Source organism: Parasteatoda tepidariorum, chromosome 7 (genome assembly GCF_982258835.1).
Source record: "Parasteatoda tepidariorum strain Cologne lab strain chromosome 7, Ptep-v5.0, whole genome shotgun sequence".
Taxonomy (NCBI): domain Eukaryota; kingdom Metazoa; phylum Arthropoda; class Arachnida; order Araneae; family Theridiidae; genus Parasteatoda; species Parasteatoda tepidariorum.
The window spans coordinates 110,194,336-110,212,848 of record NC_141761.1 but is presented as its reverse complement, the minus strand read 5'-3'; the positions used below and the strand labels follow the sequence as shown (position 1 = coordinate 110,212,848).

The 18,513-nt window shown below is 26.6% G+C and overlaps 1 protein-coding gene across 1 annotated transcript; it reads left to right on the top strand.

Annotated features, from left to right (window-relative positions):
- Positions 1-58: 58 nt before the first annotated feature.
- Positions 59-16,925, top strand: LOC107456349 (polycomb complex protein BMI-1-B). Its single transcript, XM_016074207.4, has 10 exons — positions 59-355; positions 2,043-2,186; positions 4,897-4,993; positions 5,078-5,133; positions 6,305-6,349; positions 9,937-10,048; positions 11,198-11,234; positions 12,126-12,218; positions 14,563-14,643; positions 15,684-16,925. The coding sequence occupies exons 2-10, from the start codon at positions 2,075-2,077 to the stop codon at positions 16,344-16,346; spliced, it is 1,296 nt and encodes a 431-aa protein (XP_015929693.1). The 5' UTR covers positions 59-355; positions 2,043-2,074; the 3' UTR covers positions 16,347-16,925.
- Positions 16,926-18,513: the final 1,588 nt, after the last annotated feature.

The following is an 18,513-nucleotide window of genomic DNA, read 5'->3' as shown; positions in this document are numbered from 1 at the left end:
AATTTTTCTTTAATAATCGAATCTTTTATCTGAATCTAAATCGAAGGCTTATTTGGTCACGTGACTTTTGAATAGCTGATAGCGGTTGCGATCTTCTAGCGTCTGATTTCGGTTGGCATTTAAAACAACAAAAACATGAATTTTGATAATATTGACAAAACTTTACTTTTTGTTTGATATGAAAGCATTTACATTTTTTTACGAATTATCAAACAAACAGAATTTCTCTACTTATTAACAAATTTATCTAATATTAAATGAGAAAATATGTGATAAAATTTAAAATAGCGGTTAGCATTTTCAAAACAAACTGATCTGCATTGAAACACATATAGATATATGTGTTATCTAGAAGGTTTGTAAATTAGTGTTGTAACTGTTCTCAAAAGCTTGCTTTTTTTTGCATTGAATGATTGCTGATTAAATGTGAAAATAGATTAGCTTATTGCTTCAGTTTAGTTTGGTTTAAAACTCGACTTACCTAATATTTTCTTTTAACTTTCTAGACTTTTGAATCGGCTTTTTCAATTATATGCATGTCTTTTCCCTTCTCATACATTATATTTACAAGACAAGCGCGTAGGTATATCATTTCCATGGGTGGTGTTCAGGAATTCAAAATTGAACTGTTGTTAAATGAATTGTTGTCTAATACTTATGTCTTATAGATTTTTAAATGGAAATTGGTAATGTTTTAAAAATCAAAACTAAGTACTGAATTAATAAATTTAAAACTAAAGCAATAACAAAAGGGATCAAAGAATACAAACTGGAGTGAATAGAACAAAAAGTTAAAAGAATTTTTATGCATAAATAATACTTCTTTTAGCACATTCTGATGTATATACTTTATATTGCTATCCAGAAACTATCTGAACACGTAATATAAATTTTCCCATGCAATTTTTCGCGCAAGTTAGCAGTTTATATGTTATTTACACATTGCTATACAGACAAGTGAGGTACTGTTTCGTGTGCATTTTTCTCGCGTAATTGAGTGAGACAGTACGCGAATCATATTTCGAACATTAAAATTATTTTTTTATAAGTAAAATCTAGTTTTAATTAACATTTATTATAAAGAAAACCTTTGTAACTTTTATTCTATCAGCTCAAGGATCTTGTTAAATTCTGTATAATAATTTAATCGAAAAATGTGCCTCACATGTTCAAATAGCTCCTAGATAGCAAAGTAAAAAATGGACTAAATCATGTAAAAAATAGTACTTTTTTAAGCATGAAATTGCTTGAAACTTTTAAACTGTTCATTCTATTGGTTTGTGTATAGTCTCATTCAATTCTTAGAATTTTAAACATGAATAGAATTTTAAATATAGATATGAAATCTTAGAATTTTAAAAACTATTAGTCCAATTGTTTCAGGATGGATATCATTCAATTTAGCGGGGGGAAATATATTGTAATAGATGCCTCACTTGCCACTTTAAAAAAAATTCAATTCTTCTAAAATCACTCACATTTTCCTCAAAAAGATGGAAAACATTCTGTTTTTTTTTTTTTTTTGTACGAATTTTTTTTAGGAAATTATTAGCTTATTGTTTTATTAAATTAACTTTTTATATAAAATCACATGAAGTAAAACATTTCAGTTATCTGATTTTTACAAGAAAAATTTGAATTTAAACCAGTTGAATACATAAAAAAATAAGTACATGATTGAAAAAAAAACTTTGTTAAATTGTAATACATTACACTTACTGCATAACTTACTAGGTTTTTAAACTTTTCAGCATTTGCTAAGATGATTTACTACTACTTTTACTACAGAGACAAATACAATGCAAAAACAAAATTTGAAAAATCCCCACATTTACTGTCAACTGTTAAAAATTCAAGAAATTAGTGATTTTGTTGTGAAGAAAAGCAATAGTATTTAAATAATAATATTTCTACAGTACCACCAATGTCGTAGACATTGCCTGAAATTCAATGTTGAACGATGAAATCAATTTAAATATTTGTAAAAGGATCAAAATTTATTAGAATCTTCACAGACTTATTGAGTGTTTATTATATTGCAGTCATGAACATCAATGTTAAATGATATACCGCTATGCAAAGTTCTGGAAAAATAAAAGTAGCAGATCTCAATAATCTTCTCACATGTGTCATCTGCAAAGGCTACTACATTGATGCAACTACCATTGTTGAATGTCTTCATTCATGTAAGATTCTTTGTTTTACTAATCTTTTTTTTTTTTTAAATAATGAATTAACAGTTAGAAATTATGTTAAATTTGTTTCAAGACAGGGTTCATAGTTGTCCTGATTTTCCTAGTGTTTAATATTTCGTCCATAATGGTCTTGATAATCCTCATTTATGTTAGCATCCCCCTCTTTTTTTCTGAATACAATAGCAGCTTTTAATCCCTTAACGATTCGTTAATTTCCGAGAAAACAATCATAAAAGTGCCTTTTTTTTATCCAATCACAAATACATGTATTTGATTAGTGCTGACATCTAGTTTAAAATAAACTATTACCTTAAAAATATTCTGGTACTGCCATCTGGTGTGTAAATGAAATATTTTCTGGGCAAAAGAAATGAATTCGTTTTATTCTTATTGGTGCATTACTACTGAACACTCCAGCCTGGAAATATCACGAGAAAAAGAAATAGAGGGTGAAACGTCATTTTCGCGGGAGCAAGAAGGAAGGGGTTAAAATAATCAATTTGGATTTTCAATCTTCAATTTTTTTTTATAGCAATTATGCTTATAAAAATCTCTAAATTTGACAGTTTTAACTTGGGGGCTGAAGTCTTTTAGTATGCCTATAATTATTTTTTATGAATTAAAATTTTTTCTCTTGTTTTGATGAAATATGTATATTTAGCATAAAAGGGATACTAAGATATTGTTGAGGGAAAAATTCAGTTATTACATATTATTACGCATTTTAACAAATTCTTACGGTGTTAAATGATTGTCCTTTTCTGTGAGGAAGAGCCATCCCCTCTTCAGAGGATCAAAATTGGGATGTCTTATGATTATCCTCAGGGTTGTTTCCTAAACCGTCACCAATAACCCATTGTACAGCTCCAGTGCGGCGTAAATGAAGTACCTACCTATAATGATAAATCGGTCGTGTTTTTTGTTTTTTTTTGTACTATGTTTAAATTGTTGATCTTATTTGTTGCATTACAGTAAAATATATTTCCTCTTGAATTTTAAATCTAAACATTTGGGTAATCACTTTTTTGTTATTTTGCTATGTTTATCTCTAACAACTAATCATGCCTGCCGAATCTCCTGTTTTTTAATGAAGAGTCTTGTATTTTGTGACCATCTCCTGTTTACCTGCATATTCTCAAATTTCTCTGTATTTGTTATAAAATATTTTTTTTTTTTTTAAAAAAAAACCTGTTTTAAAATATCCACTGATAGCAAAAGTATTTATCTTATTCCTTAACTGCACTGCAATATGTTGAGTGTTAATAGTTTAAGTTGAGCCGTGATGGCTCAGGGGGTAGAGTGTTTGCCTTCACAATGAGGTGACCCAGGTTCGTATCCCACAGATAGCTAGTTGATTCAAATTCTGCTCTGACCACAGTGCTGACGCAAAATATCCTCAGTGGTAGACGGATCGTGGGTTAAAATAGCCCATTACCGCCAGGCTAACTGTGGGACGTTTTCGTGGTAGCACAAATACGGGTTAGTTTCATCAAAAAGTCCTCCACAAAAACAAATTTCTCACAATACTTGATCTAGGCAGGGTATCTGCGCACCTGGAAAGTCATGAATTTCGGTATTGAACAAAATTTGTCATGATTTTAACTATTTTTCTTTTTAAATCATGAAAAGTCATGGATATCATGACGAATATCTGAATTTGTAATAAAATCCTCACTAAGTCATATTTTATTAAAATATAAAATGTTTTATCATGTTCTTTAAAAATTATGGTGTTCTTTCAAAAAATGAGAGAAAAAACGTCATTTCTAGAGTGAATTATCTTTTAAACTTCTGTGTTATTAGAATTTTTGTTTTTACTTTTTTTTTATCAATTTAAAATTCTAGTTGAAGCAAGTAGTCTTTGGCGAATTTTTTTTATTTCGAAATGAGAACAGAAAAATCAGGAGTATTTCTTTTCTTCCGATGAACAAGAAAAGTATCTTAGAATATAATTCCGCAGAAGAAGAAAAACTTTTTGCTTTTGTATTTTTTTCAGCTATTTGATTGCTTTACTCTGTTTTTTAAATTTAAAATCTATAAATATGAAATGCAGAGTATAACAGTTTTGGTTATATATTTCAATTAAATTTACTATTGAGTTTTTGTCGGGAGAAAGTAATAACTTTGTTAAGTCATGGAAAGATATGAAAAGTCATGAATTTGAAAATCTAAAATGTAGCAGACACCCTGCCCAGGAGTTCCCTTGTCTTCTGGATTGGGTTCAAAATTACAAGACTACGGAGTTGAACATCAGTAGTCGTAAACCCAAAATTGGGTCTGTTAGTAAAATCTCCGTTATGTTGGCAGGCATGACTAGTGTTCAATTTGTAAACATTCAACTGTGCCACAAAGCATTGCCTTATTAGTAAGTGAATTGTTTTTATTTTGCTTGATTAATTAATTGATTTTCAGTGAATAACTCAAAAAATTTGATTTTTTTTTTTTTAATTTTATATATATATATATATATATATATATATATATATATATATATATATATATATATGTTACTAACATCTTTAACTTCTTTTTTTTTTTACTTGTATACAATTTGAAAACTATATTAGGCATTAATCTTAAAAATTTGATTAATTTTCATTGGTTGTACAAATTTTAGTGAATATATTTATTTTAGTTTCCTTAAACATTTTTTACAATGGTATTTCTTCTACTTGATGATTTAATGAATTAATTTTTTTAGTTTGTCGAACTTGCATTGTACGATACTTACAAACTGAAAAATATTGTCCCAAATGTGAAGTTCAAGTTCATAAAACTAGACCATTGGTTAATATAAGGTAATTATGATTTATTTCTTTTAAATTTTTTTATGTAAAAATACTATACCTAAAATGAAACGAAATTACCTTTTTCTTTTACAGATCAGACCAGACACTCCAAGATATCGTTTATAAACTAGTTCCAAATTTGTTCAAAAGTAAGTTAAATTTATTTTCAATTTTGAATTGTATATATCAATCAGTTATAATTTTTATTATTTTAAACATCTGCACGATATTTGGACACCTGGAAAGTCACGAACAATCATAGAAAGTCATAGATTTTGATATTGAACAAAATTTTTCATGATTTTAACTCTTTTTTTTTTAAAAAAAATCTGATTCTTAAAATGGAATTAACTCCCCCTTCCCAATTTCACAGTGTTCTGATGTTCCAAATATCTAAATTTGTAGCAAAATCCCCACTCATCATATTCTATTAATTTATATAAAATGTTTTCATGCTGTTCTTTAAAAATTAGAAGAAAAAAAACGAAAGAAAAAACATAATTTCTAGAGGGAATTATCTCTTCACCTTCTGTGATTTCAAAATTTATTTATTTTTTTATTTTATCAATTTAAAATTCTAGTTGAGGCTTTTTATATTACACATACTTTAAAGAAGAAATAAAACAACTTTAAATAACTACATATATCTGACAGTATTTAGCTATTTGCTTTCGTATTTTTTTTTTCAGCTCTTTTATTGCTTTAACTATTTCTTTACTCTGTTTTTTAAGTTTAAAATCAATAAATAAGAAGATGCAGAGTATAACAGTTTTGGTTATAACTATCATTTCCATTAATGTTATTATGATGCTTTTTTAAATTTCTTGTTATGTTTTTGTGGAGAAAATAGTAACATCTGTAATTCATGCAAAATTCTTTGGAATTATTCATGAAAATTCATGGATTTGAAAATCTGAAATGTAGTAGATACCCTGCATCTAAGATTTTTAAAAAAATTGAAAGGAAGCCTAATATGATGAGTAAAAGGTTTTATTAAATCTGTTTCTTTTTCTTGTGATACTTTTGTTTTTTTATAAAGTGTAATTAAATAATTTTTCTTTTTTTGTTGTCACATATTTTCTTTCAATAGATTAATTAAATTATTTTATTTTGAAAGCACTGATAATGTTAAATATCCCTCATAGTCCTATGAGATATCTTACATTCACCAGTTCGCTTAACTCTCTATTCAATAGTTCAATTACCTATTAATTTTGTGTCATTTTATATAATCACTGAATTATTTTGATTATCTTTTGTTTAGTAAGTTAGTGTTGCTTTTAAATGTCCCTTCATTAATTTTCTTAATTTTTTTTTCAGATGAGATGAAAAGAAGAAGAGATTTTTATTCCCAATCAAATATTGGTAAATATTTTACAAAAAAATAGGAATTAATTGTTAAAATGCATTGTTAAGGAATTTTAAATTGTTTTAAAACTTTTCCAAATGATAAAACCTTTTGTTATAACTTTTTATAATAATTTTGTCTTTTTTAAGTTATTATTATCAGGGATGCAGAAATTCTCAGAATCTAATATTTTCCCAGAACCCTACTTTTTGATTTGAAAATTTTCTCAAAATTATGGCGTTTTTTTATTGTTATTGTTGTTTTTCAAAATATTATTAGAAAGTAAATTTTGAAAAAATTCATTTGATTTTACACAATTTGTGAATAATCTATGTGTATAGAAATCAAAATATATTGAAATAGTAATGATTCATAAAACTAAGTTAGAGATCCCACTCCTAAATTTAACATAACATGAATTTTGTTGCAATTTTCTTTCTTTAATTTAATCTAAAATTTCTCCAGAACCTTGTTCACGTAATTGGACATATTCTGCACTCGGTGGCCTAATTTTTCCGGGCTTTATGCGCGATACTTTCAATAATAACCAGGATGTATGTTACTAATTTAACAAGATTGCTGTGTTTTAAAAAAAGTTTTTTTTTTTTTTTTTGTATATGTAATATTTTTTATTTTAATATTATGCGTGATTTTCTCTTATTTTGAAAACTATCATCACATTAAAAAAATAATTAAATATCATGAAATCTATAGCAGTAATGAACAAAAAACAGATCGACAACGAATTCACCCGAATCGGACTCTTCAGAAAGGGGTTACTCAAATACATGTTTCGTTTCAAGATTCGATTGTTGTAATAAATAATATCATATAATAAATATTGGGTTTTAAAAACTATGTGGAAATCAAAAGCAATAACTGCTAAAATTATCGATAGAATCATTGCCTTATGAAGGATCAAATGCACAATTCGAATATCCCATATCGCTTGAAATATATCGGGATATAAAAGAATGACACTGTAATGAAAGTATGGGATTGATTGAACTTCAGTATCTGCTTGCCTAAACAAAATATGTACTATTGTTGTATCTAAATTTGTTTGAATTTTCATTTTCTCTTAACATTTGGTATGCTGAACAAAGTTAGGATTATTTTTTTTAAAAATATATATTATAAGAGAAAGAATAAATAATGATGAAGCAAATAAAAAGTGGACATATAAATAGCTTTAGGAAAAAATGTGTGGTTTATTATCAGGTGATTGATACAAAGAGGTCTACAAGGTTAACTAGTATTTTTATCTTGTTTGCTGCAGAGATGATTGTGCTCCGGAAAAAATCTGTACGTCCAGATTTTTCGCTAACCACAATCCGGAAATCGAAGTTCCAGAAATTTCAAGAAATTATTGATCACAATTATGTATAAAAGTTCTTGTATATTTTATTTAAAAATATTAGAGCTAGAATTTTTACTTGGCATCTTATTCATTTCTAAATAATTATAATAAATGTGATTAGAGATAAAAGTAAACTTATACATAATTATTCTCTTGTTAATAAATTATGCTGCCTATAATTTATTTAGAATTTCATGTTTTGAAAATCTTGATGATTTAAATTTATAAAAACATAAATTTTTTGAAATGTGTCATTAATGATTTTACTAAAGAAATTTTCAGGATTTTTGAGGTGGGCTCACAATCACCCCTGTTGCTGTGAAAGAAGAAATTAACAAAATTATTATGGAAAGATACATTTTGGATACAGTTAGCTATAAGTTTCTGAAAATTCTGGTAAATGACGGTAGATAGTGTTAATTGTCAAAAATTAAGTTCAGTCTTGAAATTTTTTTAGAGTGGCACCTAGTGGTTTTGTCAATCCTATAATGCTCCATCAGAAACGATGCAGACCAATTAAAGTTTTATTTTTTAACTGAGACTTAAATTTCTGTGAAAGTATCAATTTAATCATTTATTTTATACAGTTCTTAAAATTACAAAAACAAATTCTCTTTTTCTCATTATAGTTGATGAAAAATATTGTCCATATTTTAAAGCTTCTTTTCTTTCTTAATGACTTATTTCTTTTTTCAAAAAAAGAAGGGGGGAGTTCTGTACCTTCGGAAATAATCTCAAATATCCAATTATAAGAAATAATTTAACAAAATATAATGATAAATTTTAATATAGAACTCTGAAGGGGGAAAAAATTTTCGGACAGCTTTATCTCGCTTTGATCTCCAGTGTTTTCATCTCAGAAAAAAAATGGGTGAGAATTTCTCACCCTTTCTCAAAAACAGGGTGAGATTTCAAAAAGTTAAGTGAGATTTCAAAAATTAAAAAAAAAAAAAAAACGCAAAGAAACTTGAAAAAAAAAATTTTTCTTTAATTATGATGCATTTTTAACATCTAATTTTTAAAGCATTGAATTTTTTTGCTTCATCATCATATGGAAAATGTTCTGCATCTACTTTTTCATTCAGCTATTCTCATTAGGTTGCTCAAATGCGTATTTGTTTCATTTTGATCGCTTCTACCCACATTTGTTTCATTTTCATTCGTCCGTTTCGGAGTAGAAAATATTGGCTTTACAAGGTATTTGTCCATCTTACATTAACGAGCAAAAACTTTTAACGTCTTACATGAAGAAACCTTACCTACGGTAAACACGTGGTTGCAGAGAAATGCGTTCTGAAAGAGGTTCCGTGGTTCGGAAGGATGGTGTTCTGTTGTTCTTAAAGGTTCTGAACAATACTGGTAAATAGGGAAGCTAGATAATGGGGCAGATGTTGAAAATAATAAAAGATCCAGGAAGAAAAGTGAAACGGATTTTATTCTAAATGGCGCAAAAGAGAAATTTTTTTCAAAATGCGAGAAATTCGCGAATTTAGAAATTTTTTAATAGAATGCGCGAATTTCTCGCGGTAATCATTTTTTAATGCGAGAATATAAAAAAATATGCGAGATTCTCGCGCTGTAGTGAAAACACTGATCTCTAAGGCCAAGAGAAGGAGAGCTTACATTAAATGTTTTTTATAAGAAAAACTATAATTTTTATTATTAATAACATTTTATACTTAAAAGATAAGCTTGTGCGTTTGAACTGTATAAAGTGAAAACGTTTATATAATTTTTTTTCATTGGAGAAATTCCTGCTTTTCTCAAGCTTAACTAAATAGTAAATTAGAAAATAAGCATTTTTACAAGAAGAAATTTGCAGTTTTGTAAATTTTTAAAAGCCTTATTTATCTGTAATGCATATGCATTCATCTCTTGTTTTAAGTTCTTATGTCCATTTCTTAGAAAAAAATTTCTTTTTTATATAGGAAAAAAAATAAATTATAAAACAGTGTCCGATGAGAAGTAATTAGTAATTGAGAATTTCCAATAATATTACTCTACATCAGAATTAATAATTCATTTTTCAAAAATTTGTACCATTTAATGAGCATAGAGGAATTTTTTAAATTTACTGAAAATATGTTTAATTTCTGTAATATTCATATATAAATTCAGTATCAACTAATAAAACTTTGTTCTTCGTATATATTTTAATGTATATTAAAAAAATAAGTTGTGTGTGGCATTCTAGATTATGTACTTTTATTTATTTTATTTTATTTTTTTTTTTTTTTTTACTAGATATCAGAAACATTCCATCCTCTAGCGAAAAACGTGGAGATTTATGGGGTTGTGATAGGCTTATTTTTACTGCAGATGACATCATTAGCGTCTCTTTGGAATATTATCCTCTGTAAGTTATGTACATCTATTTTCTTACCATATTTGAATTTCGATTTTACTTTGCTCTTTTTATGTATTAAGGGTCAAGTTTTTGTTACTTTTTATATCTCTTTTAGATTGTAAGATTAGTTTTATAAAAAAAAAATTTGTGTAAAATTCATTAAAATAACAACTAGCTTTTACAAAATTAAATGAGCCTGCAATTTTTCTTCCTGTTTATGCTGGAAACTTATAGACTATTTTAACTATATGTGTTACACTAATTTCAAATATACAAGGAGTATTCTTCTATCAAATATACATTTGAAAATTCAAAGTAAAATTCTTAGTTCTACAAAGGAGAATTTAGAGAGTTTTATCATAGTTAAAATGAATCTATTAAATCAGTACATGGATTTAATTGAACTACAACAAGTCTTTGAAAATAAAGCTTTTAAGGAATAAAAATTTTCATATTTCATATAAAAAATTTCATTTCATCAGCATATCAGTTTGAGAATTCTAAGATCTAAACAATTCATTTTAGCATAAAAAAGTTGCATATATATTAATTTACATTTGTTTAAGAATTAAGGCTCTTCTTTTCAAAACATTTTATTAGTTTTCAGTTAATAATTTTGTTTTAAAAGCTATTATTTTTTGCAGTTTAGGTGTTGTTTTTTTCATTGATTAATCTTAAAAATATATTTATTATTAATAAAGTTTTTTATATATCAAAATGTTTTAAAAATAATTTTTTTCTTTTTAAAAAATTTTATTTCAATTGTCTTATGTGCTCTTTTCCATAGAATGCACTAAGTCAATTCTTCAAAATTCTTTTAGGTTCCATAAAAAATGCACTTAAAAAATATGTGAGTAATTTATATGTAATTAGAGTGTTGTAGGAAAAATCAGATCATATGGTGTTTTTTTTTTTTTTTTTTTTTTTTTCAAAAGAAATATAAAATAGGCCAATGTGTTCTAACTTCTCTATTCTTAAAATAAAAATAAATTTTTAAAAAAAACTTATCAAGTCTGTTTAAATTGCTTCCATATAACATAAAGTTATATTATTAAATGAGTTTTAACTTTAATGATACATTTGTGATAACTATACAAACACCGGGTTGATTTGTTTACTCATAAAAATATTCATTTTATTTTATTTTTTCTTTTGCAGATACGAGCAGCTGATGGCAAAATCTTTTTCTATTAAGGTGAGTTTTCCGAACTAATTATGAACATGCATGATGTAAAAACATTACTTGTTACCAAAACACTGTTCTCATAAGCAATTTATAAACATAACACCTTTCCTCTTTAAACAATCTGTAGGCAAGACTAATAGAATTTAAGTAACGTATCTAGTATTTTTTAGGAGTTTTTTTTGTAACCCTCCAAGCTCTGAAAATTGTTTGGAAATTTGTAACGAAATATTCATCCTTTGAATAAAATGGAGGGAAACAAGTTTTTTGAAGCAGGAAAGTTAGCAGCTAAAATTTCAGGAAAGTCGGGACTAACTCTCAGAGGATTAAATAATCCTTGTAAGGATTTAAGAGATAACAACGTTGCAGCAAATTTTCAACTGTGCATTTTTTAAATTTTATAAAAATTATCCAAAATCAACTTCAAACTGTATATTGATTAAGATTAAAGTCAGGTGCTCTTGATTTCGATTTTTTAATGTGGTTTATTAGAAGACATTTACTAATTAATTTTTGAAAAATTATTTGTGTCAATTGAAAGAAGAGTTCTGAAATGTTAACAAAACTTGCTGTAAATTATTATTGTATAATTTTGATAATTTTTACCTTTAATACAAGCAGCATTAATACAAAAATGCCAACAACTAATAAAATTCGGTGTTCCCGGATTATAATTTTCGAGATTTTTCTATTTTTACTATTTGTTTTATTTCTCGACCTTTCTCTTATTATAATTTTTAGTCCAAAATCTGTCAATGTATAACTTTTTTGTCAAGATTCTCAAATCCATTGTGCTAAAATGCTTCAGCATCCATATGTTTGACAATTTTGATGAATTTATGCTTCCCTGTTTCTAATGACTTTTTAATGAATGATTTTTAAATAAGCAAAATATATTTTCAGTCTCACAAGCGCTACTTTAGATGCCCTGGTGCTTTGAAAGTTTACCACTTGAAAAAACTGCTTTGTGCTAAATATAATCTTGAATCAAATATGGTATGTTTCTTCTTATTATTATTGTGTACCTGCTTGTTATAAATTTGTTGCATACTGAAAATCTCACAATTTGGAAACTTTTACAAAACAGCTCTCATTACTGAAATATTTTTAATTGGTCGTGAATCTTTTATAAATAAATCATTATGAACCCTCCCTGCAAAGCAGAAACTCTACTAACCAGGCATGAACCGTCATTTATGTCCTGAGATATTTTTATTGATCTTTTTAAACTAGGAGTGCACAACCTTTTTGAGTGAAGAGCCACATGCACAGTAGATTGACCGATGTAGGGCCGCATGCCAAAGTATTTAGACAGACATATTGACAGCAATTGTAGGTAGTAATTGTTATGTAAACATCATTGTTCTAGGCACTAAATTATTTTTCTCAGTTAACCTCGTAATATCTTTGCATAAAATTAAATACTTTTAAATGTTTAAAATTTGAAACTGCAAAACTGATTACTTAAAAAAAAAAATTCCGAAAATCAGAATCAATTTATCTGAAAAAAATTTAGATCAATTGAATTAATTAAGAACTATGAGAAAATTCATGTTTATTTTTATCATATTACATTATACAAAAGTCCATTTAAACATAAATTTTAAAAAATAAATATTCTAGTTATTAAACTAAATGCAAATTAAATACTTGGATATAAAGAAAGTTTATAGGGTTAAAAATTATTAAAATTAAAGCATAACCCCTTCACCAGAAAATAAGACTTAGTAGGGAATATTCTTTAACTTTAAAACATTTATTTTAAATAAATTATAAGAGATAGGGGCTAAGAGAGGGAAGAAAAAGAAAGAAAACATGATTTTGAAGAAACCATTTTCCTTAATAATTAAAAACTATTAACTTGTTTACAAACTGTTATGATGAATATTTTTTTTAACATGGCACTTACTATTTACAGTTAATACACATATATACTAGCAATTAATAAAATTTACATTACTTTACTGAACTTATCTTGATTAAATTTTTTTACAGTTAAAATTTAATGCTATACAAATCATTTCCCAGCATATGATCATAAATGGTCTTAAGTAGGTGTAAAATGGTTTAAAAAGTTTCTAATTGGTTATCGTGTAATTAGCAAAATTTTTTATTGTTGTGATAATTTTATTTACTTAATCATGTGATAGCTTTTTCGAGGCATTAAATAAAAATTTAATGATTTTGTTTAAAGACTGCTCTGTAATAACAGGCCAAATTCATTCTAGAAAACAGTCTTTCAGCAGAAGCTCTTGTAGTGGGCAGTATTAAACTTCAGGCAAATAACTTAATCAGTTTTGGAACCTGTCCTAATTAGTATTCTTCCTTTCCTGATTTTTAAATCGTGTGAATATAAATAGCAATGTGTTATTTTTAAATTGCTTGACTACGAATCGAGATCTGTGATTTTAAACTGCAAATAGACGACTCAGAGCATACGATTTTTAAAATGTATGAATATGAATCGTGATTTGTGGTTTTTAAGTCACGTGAATATGAATCAAAGTGTATAATTTTTGAATTCCGAGAGAGTAACAACATATGATATTTTAAACATGAAGCGCGATATGTGATTTTAAATCTTGTGAATACAAAATGTGATGTGCAATTTTAAGATAGCATAAATACGATTTATAATGTGATTTTTAAATCATGTGACAACAAAAAGAATAGGTTGGGTATGTGTTAAGCTTGCACATGTTCATGGGACTAAGGAAATATGCACATGCTTTTAATTATTAATTTATTTATTTTTTGTAAAGGGGACCATGTTTAATATAAGTGTACACACCTCGTTTTTTGTATTATTATTCTCTTCATGAAGTTGTCGATTTTGCCAAGATATGTAATTACTTTTTGAACTTTAAGAAGTATATATATACGGAATCGAATTTCGCAATTTGTAATATTGTGATAAAATATCAGGATATTCTAAATCACAAGTAAAAATACTGCAATAACGAGAAAGAAAAAAGAAAACATGTTTGAAAAACCTCTTATATTTATGTTAAAATCGGCACAAAAAGATCATGTAAAAAGTAATTATTTTAATTTGCATTCAAAACTTGCATGCTATCAAATTATAATATTAAAAATACCAGAATTTTTTAAATCACGAGGAAAAGCGCAGTAATAATTATTAAAAAAAATTTCAAAAGCCCTTTATATTTATGATGAAATTGGTGCAAATAAAGTGCTTCCCAAATTTATGTTTTTAAAAACAGGATTTGAAATTAGAGTGTCGCAATAGTGTATAAAAAATATTGGTTTCATCACTTTCAGTGATGTGCCAAAATTGTTACACTGTGATATTTTAATGTATTGTTTATATCTTTTTTAGATTGATGTATTGTATAAAGATGACATTCTCAAAAATGAGTACACACTTGTTGATCTAGCATATATATATCCATGGAAAAGGGTATGTATATTTAATTTCATATTTATCAGGGGTCTGTTTAGAAGAAATTTGGGTCCGTTAACGGGCGCTTCACAAAATATCTTTTCATAAAAACGAACTCTTCACAAAATAATTTATCTTTTAATCGGACCCTTCACACATTTGTTTATCTTCATTGTTTTGTTAATCGAATAAACCCTTCCGGGGGGGGGGACAGTTAGAGACAAACAAAGTTTTCCTAAGTTTAAGTTCTAAATGTAGTATTCTAAGGAAATGTTTCTACTTTTACAAACACCTTTTCTCCATTCTTATTAATATTAAATCATATTTTTTTTTTTTTTTTTTTTTTTTTTGTAAAAAAATAATTGATCAATTTATATTTATTCATGAAATTAATTAATAGAATATTATGTATTACAATTTTTTAAATAAAATATTATAAATTTAAGAATTGTTTAAGTTTACTTAATGCGTAACACATTAAAAGTGATACATAACTAAGTTGTGTTATTTAAAATATGTCAATTGAAATTATTAAAAATGTGAGTGATTTTGTTTCCATTATTCGTCCGAAATGAATATTCTGTGTTGAGCAGTATAGGCTAAATACCAAATATTCGTATGTTGCATCTCTAATTTAGTAGCAGCAATTGTTGAGCAGAATCTTGTATCTATTTACAATTTAAGAACTTCTTGAAAAGGTTTTTAGCAATTTTTGCAATAACAGGACCCTATTTGCACAAATTCACAAAAGCAGGGCCCTACTTAAAAGAATGTGACTTAACGTTTATTTTATATTCACAAATTATGAATAGTTTTTTCACAATTTTACAAAAGCAGGGCTGCACATTATTTGGCTGCACACCCTGTCTTTTCAAATCATGAATTGACAGGGAATATTTTAAAACTAAAATCGAACTATTTATACATACACATATGTATAATCAACTTCATTTCTCAATTGTTATGAAAATTAACGTTTGTCTTTTATATTTATCCTACGAGTTTTTTTTTTTTTTTTTTTTTAAATTTTTACCTAATGCTTATTCTTGATATTTTAGAGTGAACCAATGCGGTTATTTTTTAAAACTTCAAACGATTCCATCTGCAACTCAAAAACTTGGGAATTTCCATCACTAGAAAACGACAAGCAGATTTTCATACCTTCAGAGACCAATATTTCTCCTCCTTGCTCTGCCATTAAATTGGAATCCCCGACTCCCTCCATGGCAACTGCACCTTCGTCACGCCATCCCTCAGGTCCACCCTCTCCAAAAATGGCCGAAGAGCCCAAAGAAATCAGCTTAGAAAAACCAAATTGTGCTGCAATGCAAACTCCTAACAGTCCCCAATTCCAACCAAAAGTAGTCTTAGAGCATAAGTTAAAGAGTGCCCTTAAAAAACCTGTACATAATTCCAACTCTTCCGTTATTCCAGAACTTCCAGACGTTGATACCTTAAAAGAAAAATTTCTAAATAAAGTTAACTTACCATCTCATAGGACTTCCAGAGGTGATCTACTTTCTGTTAATGGTTTTCAGAAGAAAAAGAAAGTCACTTTCAGTCCAGATCTAGTTCAAGACTCTTATCGTAATATTCCATTTAGGCACAAGCTTCCAAAGTGCAAAGACAGAAATCTGATTAAACTCAAATCTCCCGATGGCACCACCCTACGCAGTGTTATTCAGATGAGGAATAAGGTGCTGTCTAACAAAAGTTCCTGACCTATTAAATGGTTTTTTTTTTCTATTGACCAAACATTCATGTACCAGAATTAATCGCCATATTTCTTGTCATAATTGTTCCTAAAATGTGTGTTCAATCACTTAAAAATTTTCATAACCATAAAGGTTTTAATGTAGTTAATTTAATGATGATTTTTAATTATTATTATTTAAATATTATCTATGTATCGCAAAAACAACTCTACAATTTTCTGGTTGACTACTCATTTGGTTTTCTAATTTAATTTATAAATATAGGTTTTGTACTTAAAAAATTCCCTATTTGTGGAATAGTCTGCATATGATTTTTTTTCTGTTAAAAATATACTCTTATTCTTAAAATCTATCATTTTTCCACCTATATACCCATAGGGCTCATTATTATCAGACTCATAAGTTTTAAGAATGTATACAATACAATATATACAACTTATTAAATTTAATAGTTTTTTTATTAAATCATTTTATTTTATTAAGAGTACTTAATTTTATGCAGTAGAAAAATTTAAAGCCTTTGTTTCTTGCATGATATATCTCTTTAATTTTTATAACTTCTTTTTCTTTCAAATTAAAATAAAATTCTTAATGTAAATAAAAGTTAAGTAAGTTATGGCATCTAACCATTCACTATCTTCTATAAGTGAGAAAATGCTTGAAAAATTTATCAATATTCAAGCTTTTGTCCCTATGCATGCTTTTTGTTATTTCTGCAAGCTAAGTTAGAATAACAGAAAATTTCCAAAATATACTTTCTGATACTTTTTTATTTATTTTTTTCAGTTTTATATGACTAATTTTCATTTCCCTCAATTTAGATGAAAATTTTTACACATAAAGGTAAAATTATTTACGGTTCAATATATTTTTAGGACTTTTTGCAATTTAAATAACAATGAAATATAATGTTTATTATATAATTTTTTGTTTTAAAAAAATTAAACTCTTGGAATTATTGTTTCATTTTGTTTTTATCATTGAAAATAATATGCAGAATCGTCTCTATTTTCTCTTAATAAGCTATCATCGACTACAGAAGAGCATTGATATTTTTTTATACTGTAAAATATATACAGTAGGGAACCGATTATCCGGAACGGTCGGGACCATCGTTATTCCGGATAACTGATTTTTCCGGTTTTCTGAATGGCTACAAAAAGCCATTTTTTTTATTGTTAAATCCAACCAAAAAAAAAAAAAAATTGGAAATAATCTTAAAAATAAGAAAAAACGATGAAGTAATACACTAATGATTATTTCCAAAATGATGGTAAGGTAAACATCTTTAAAAAAAGAAAGAAAAATCGTAAAAACTTATGAGGAAAATAAAAAAAAAATTTTTAAATGGCGAAAAAATTTATCGAATTTCGTTCCGGTTTTCTGATTTCCGGATAACGGGTTCTGTACTGTATATATGTATAATTTTATTACTTATCGATATTTTAATGCGCTTAAAATAATTTTTTGAATCATCTCTACTATCTCTTCTAAAAAAGTTTATAATTTTATATTGAATCAATTCTTATTCATATTTTGATACACTTAAAATTATTACTCGAATCTCGTATATTGTATATTCCTATGGCATTAGTTTTTACCTTATTGTAAATTTCTATTGTCTCAGTGGTACATTTTTTACAATAAAATACTTGTATTAGATTTATATATTTGACTGTCACAAAATAGGATTGAAGTCTGATATCAAAATTATATTAGAATTTGAAAATTTTAAATACTACCTATTGTTAATCACATGAAATTTTATTCATATTAAATGCATGTAACTAAATATATTTATCTGTGTAAATGTCTGATACATATCAGGCTTCAAAATTTAAGTACAACACTAAAGGTATTAGTTTAAATGTATTTAAAGCATCGTAAATTCAAATCAGGGAATATGTGTGATACCTAATGTTCCAAACTCAATTTTTAAATGTCTTTCAGAAATCTGCTCAATTTTTCATTTTTTAATCAATTTTTAATAACTTCTATCAATTTATACCATATTTTTTGAACATTAAAGAACAATTTTCTACCAAAAATATTTAATAATTATTAATGCATCTTAAAAGAACTGAATTTTTAATATTGATACTAATGTTTTGTATTTTATAAGCTATTATACAAAGTATTTTATAATTGAGAATTTAATGTTTATGCAAGGTAA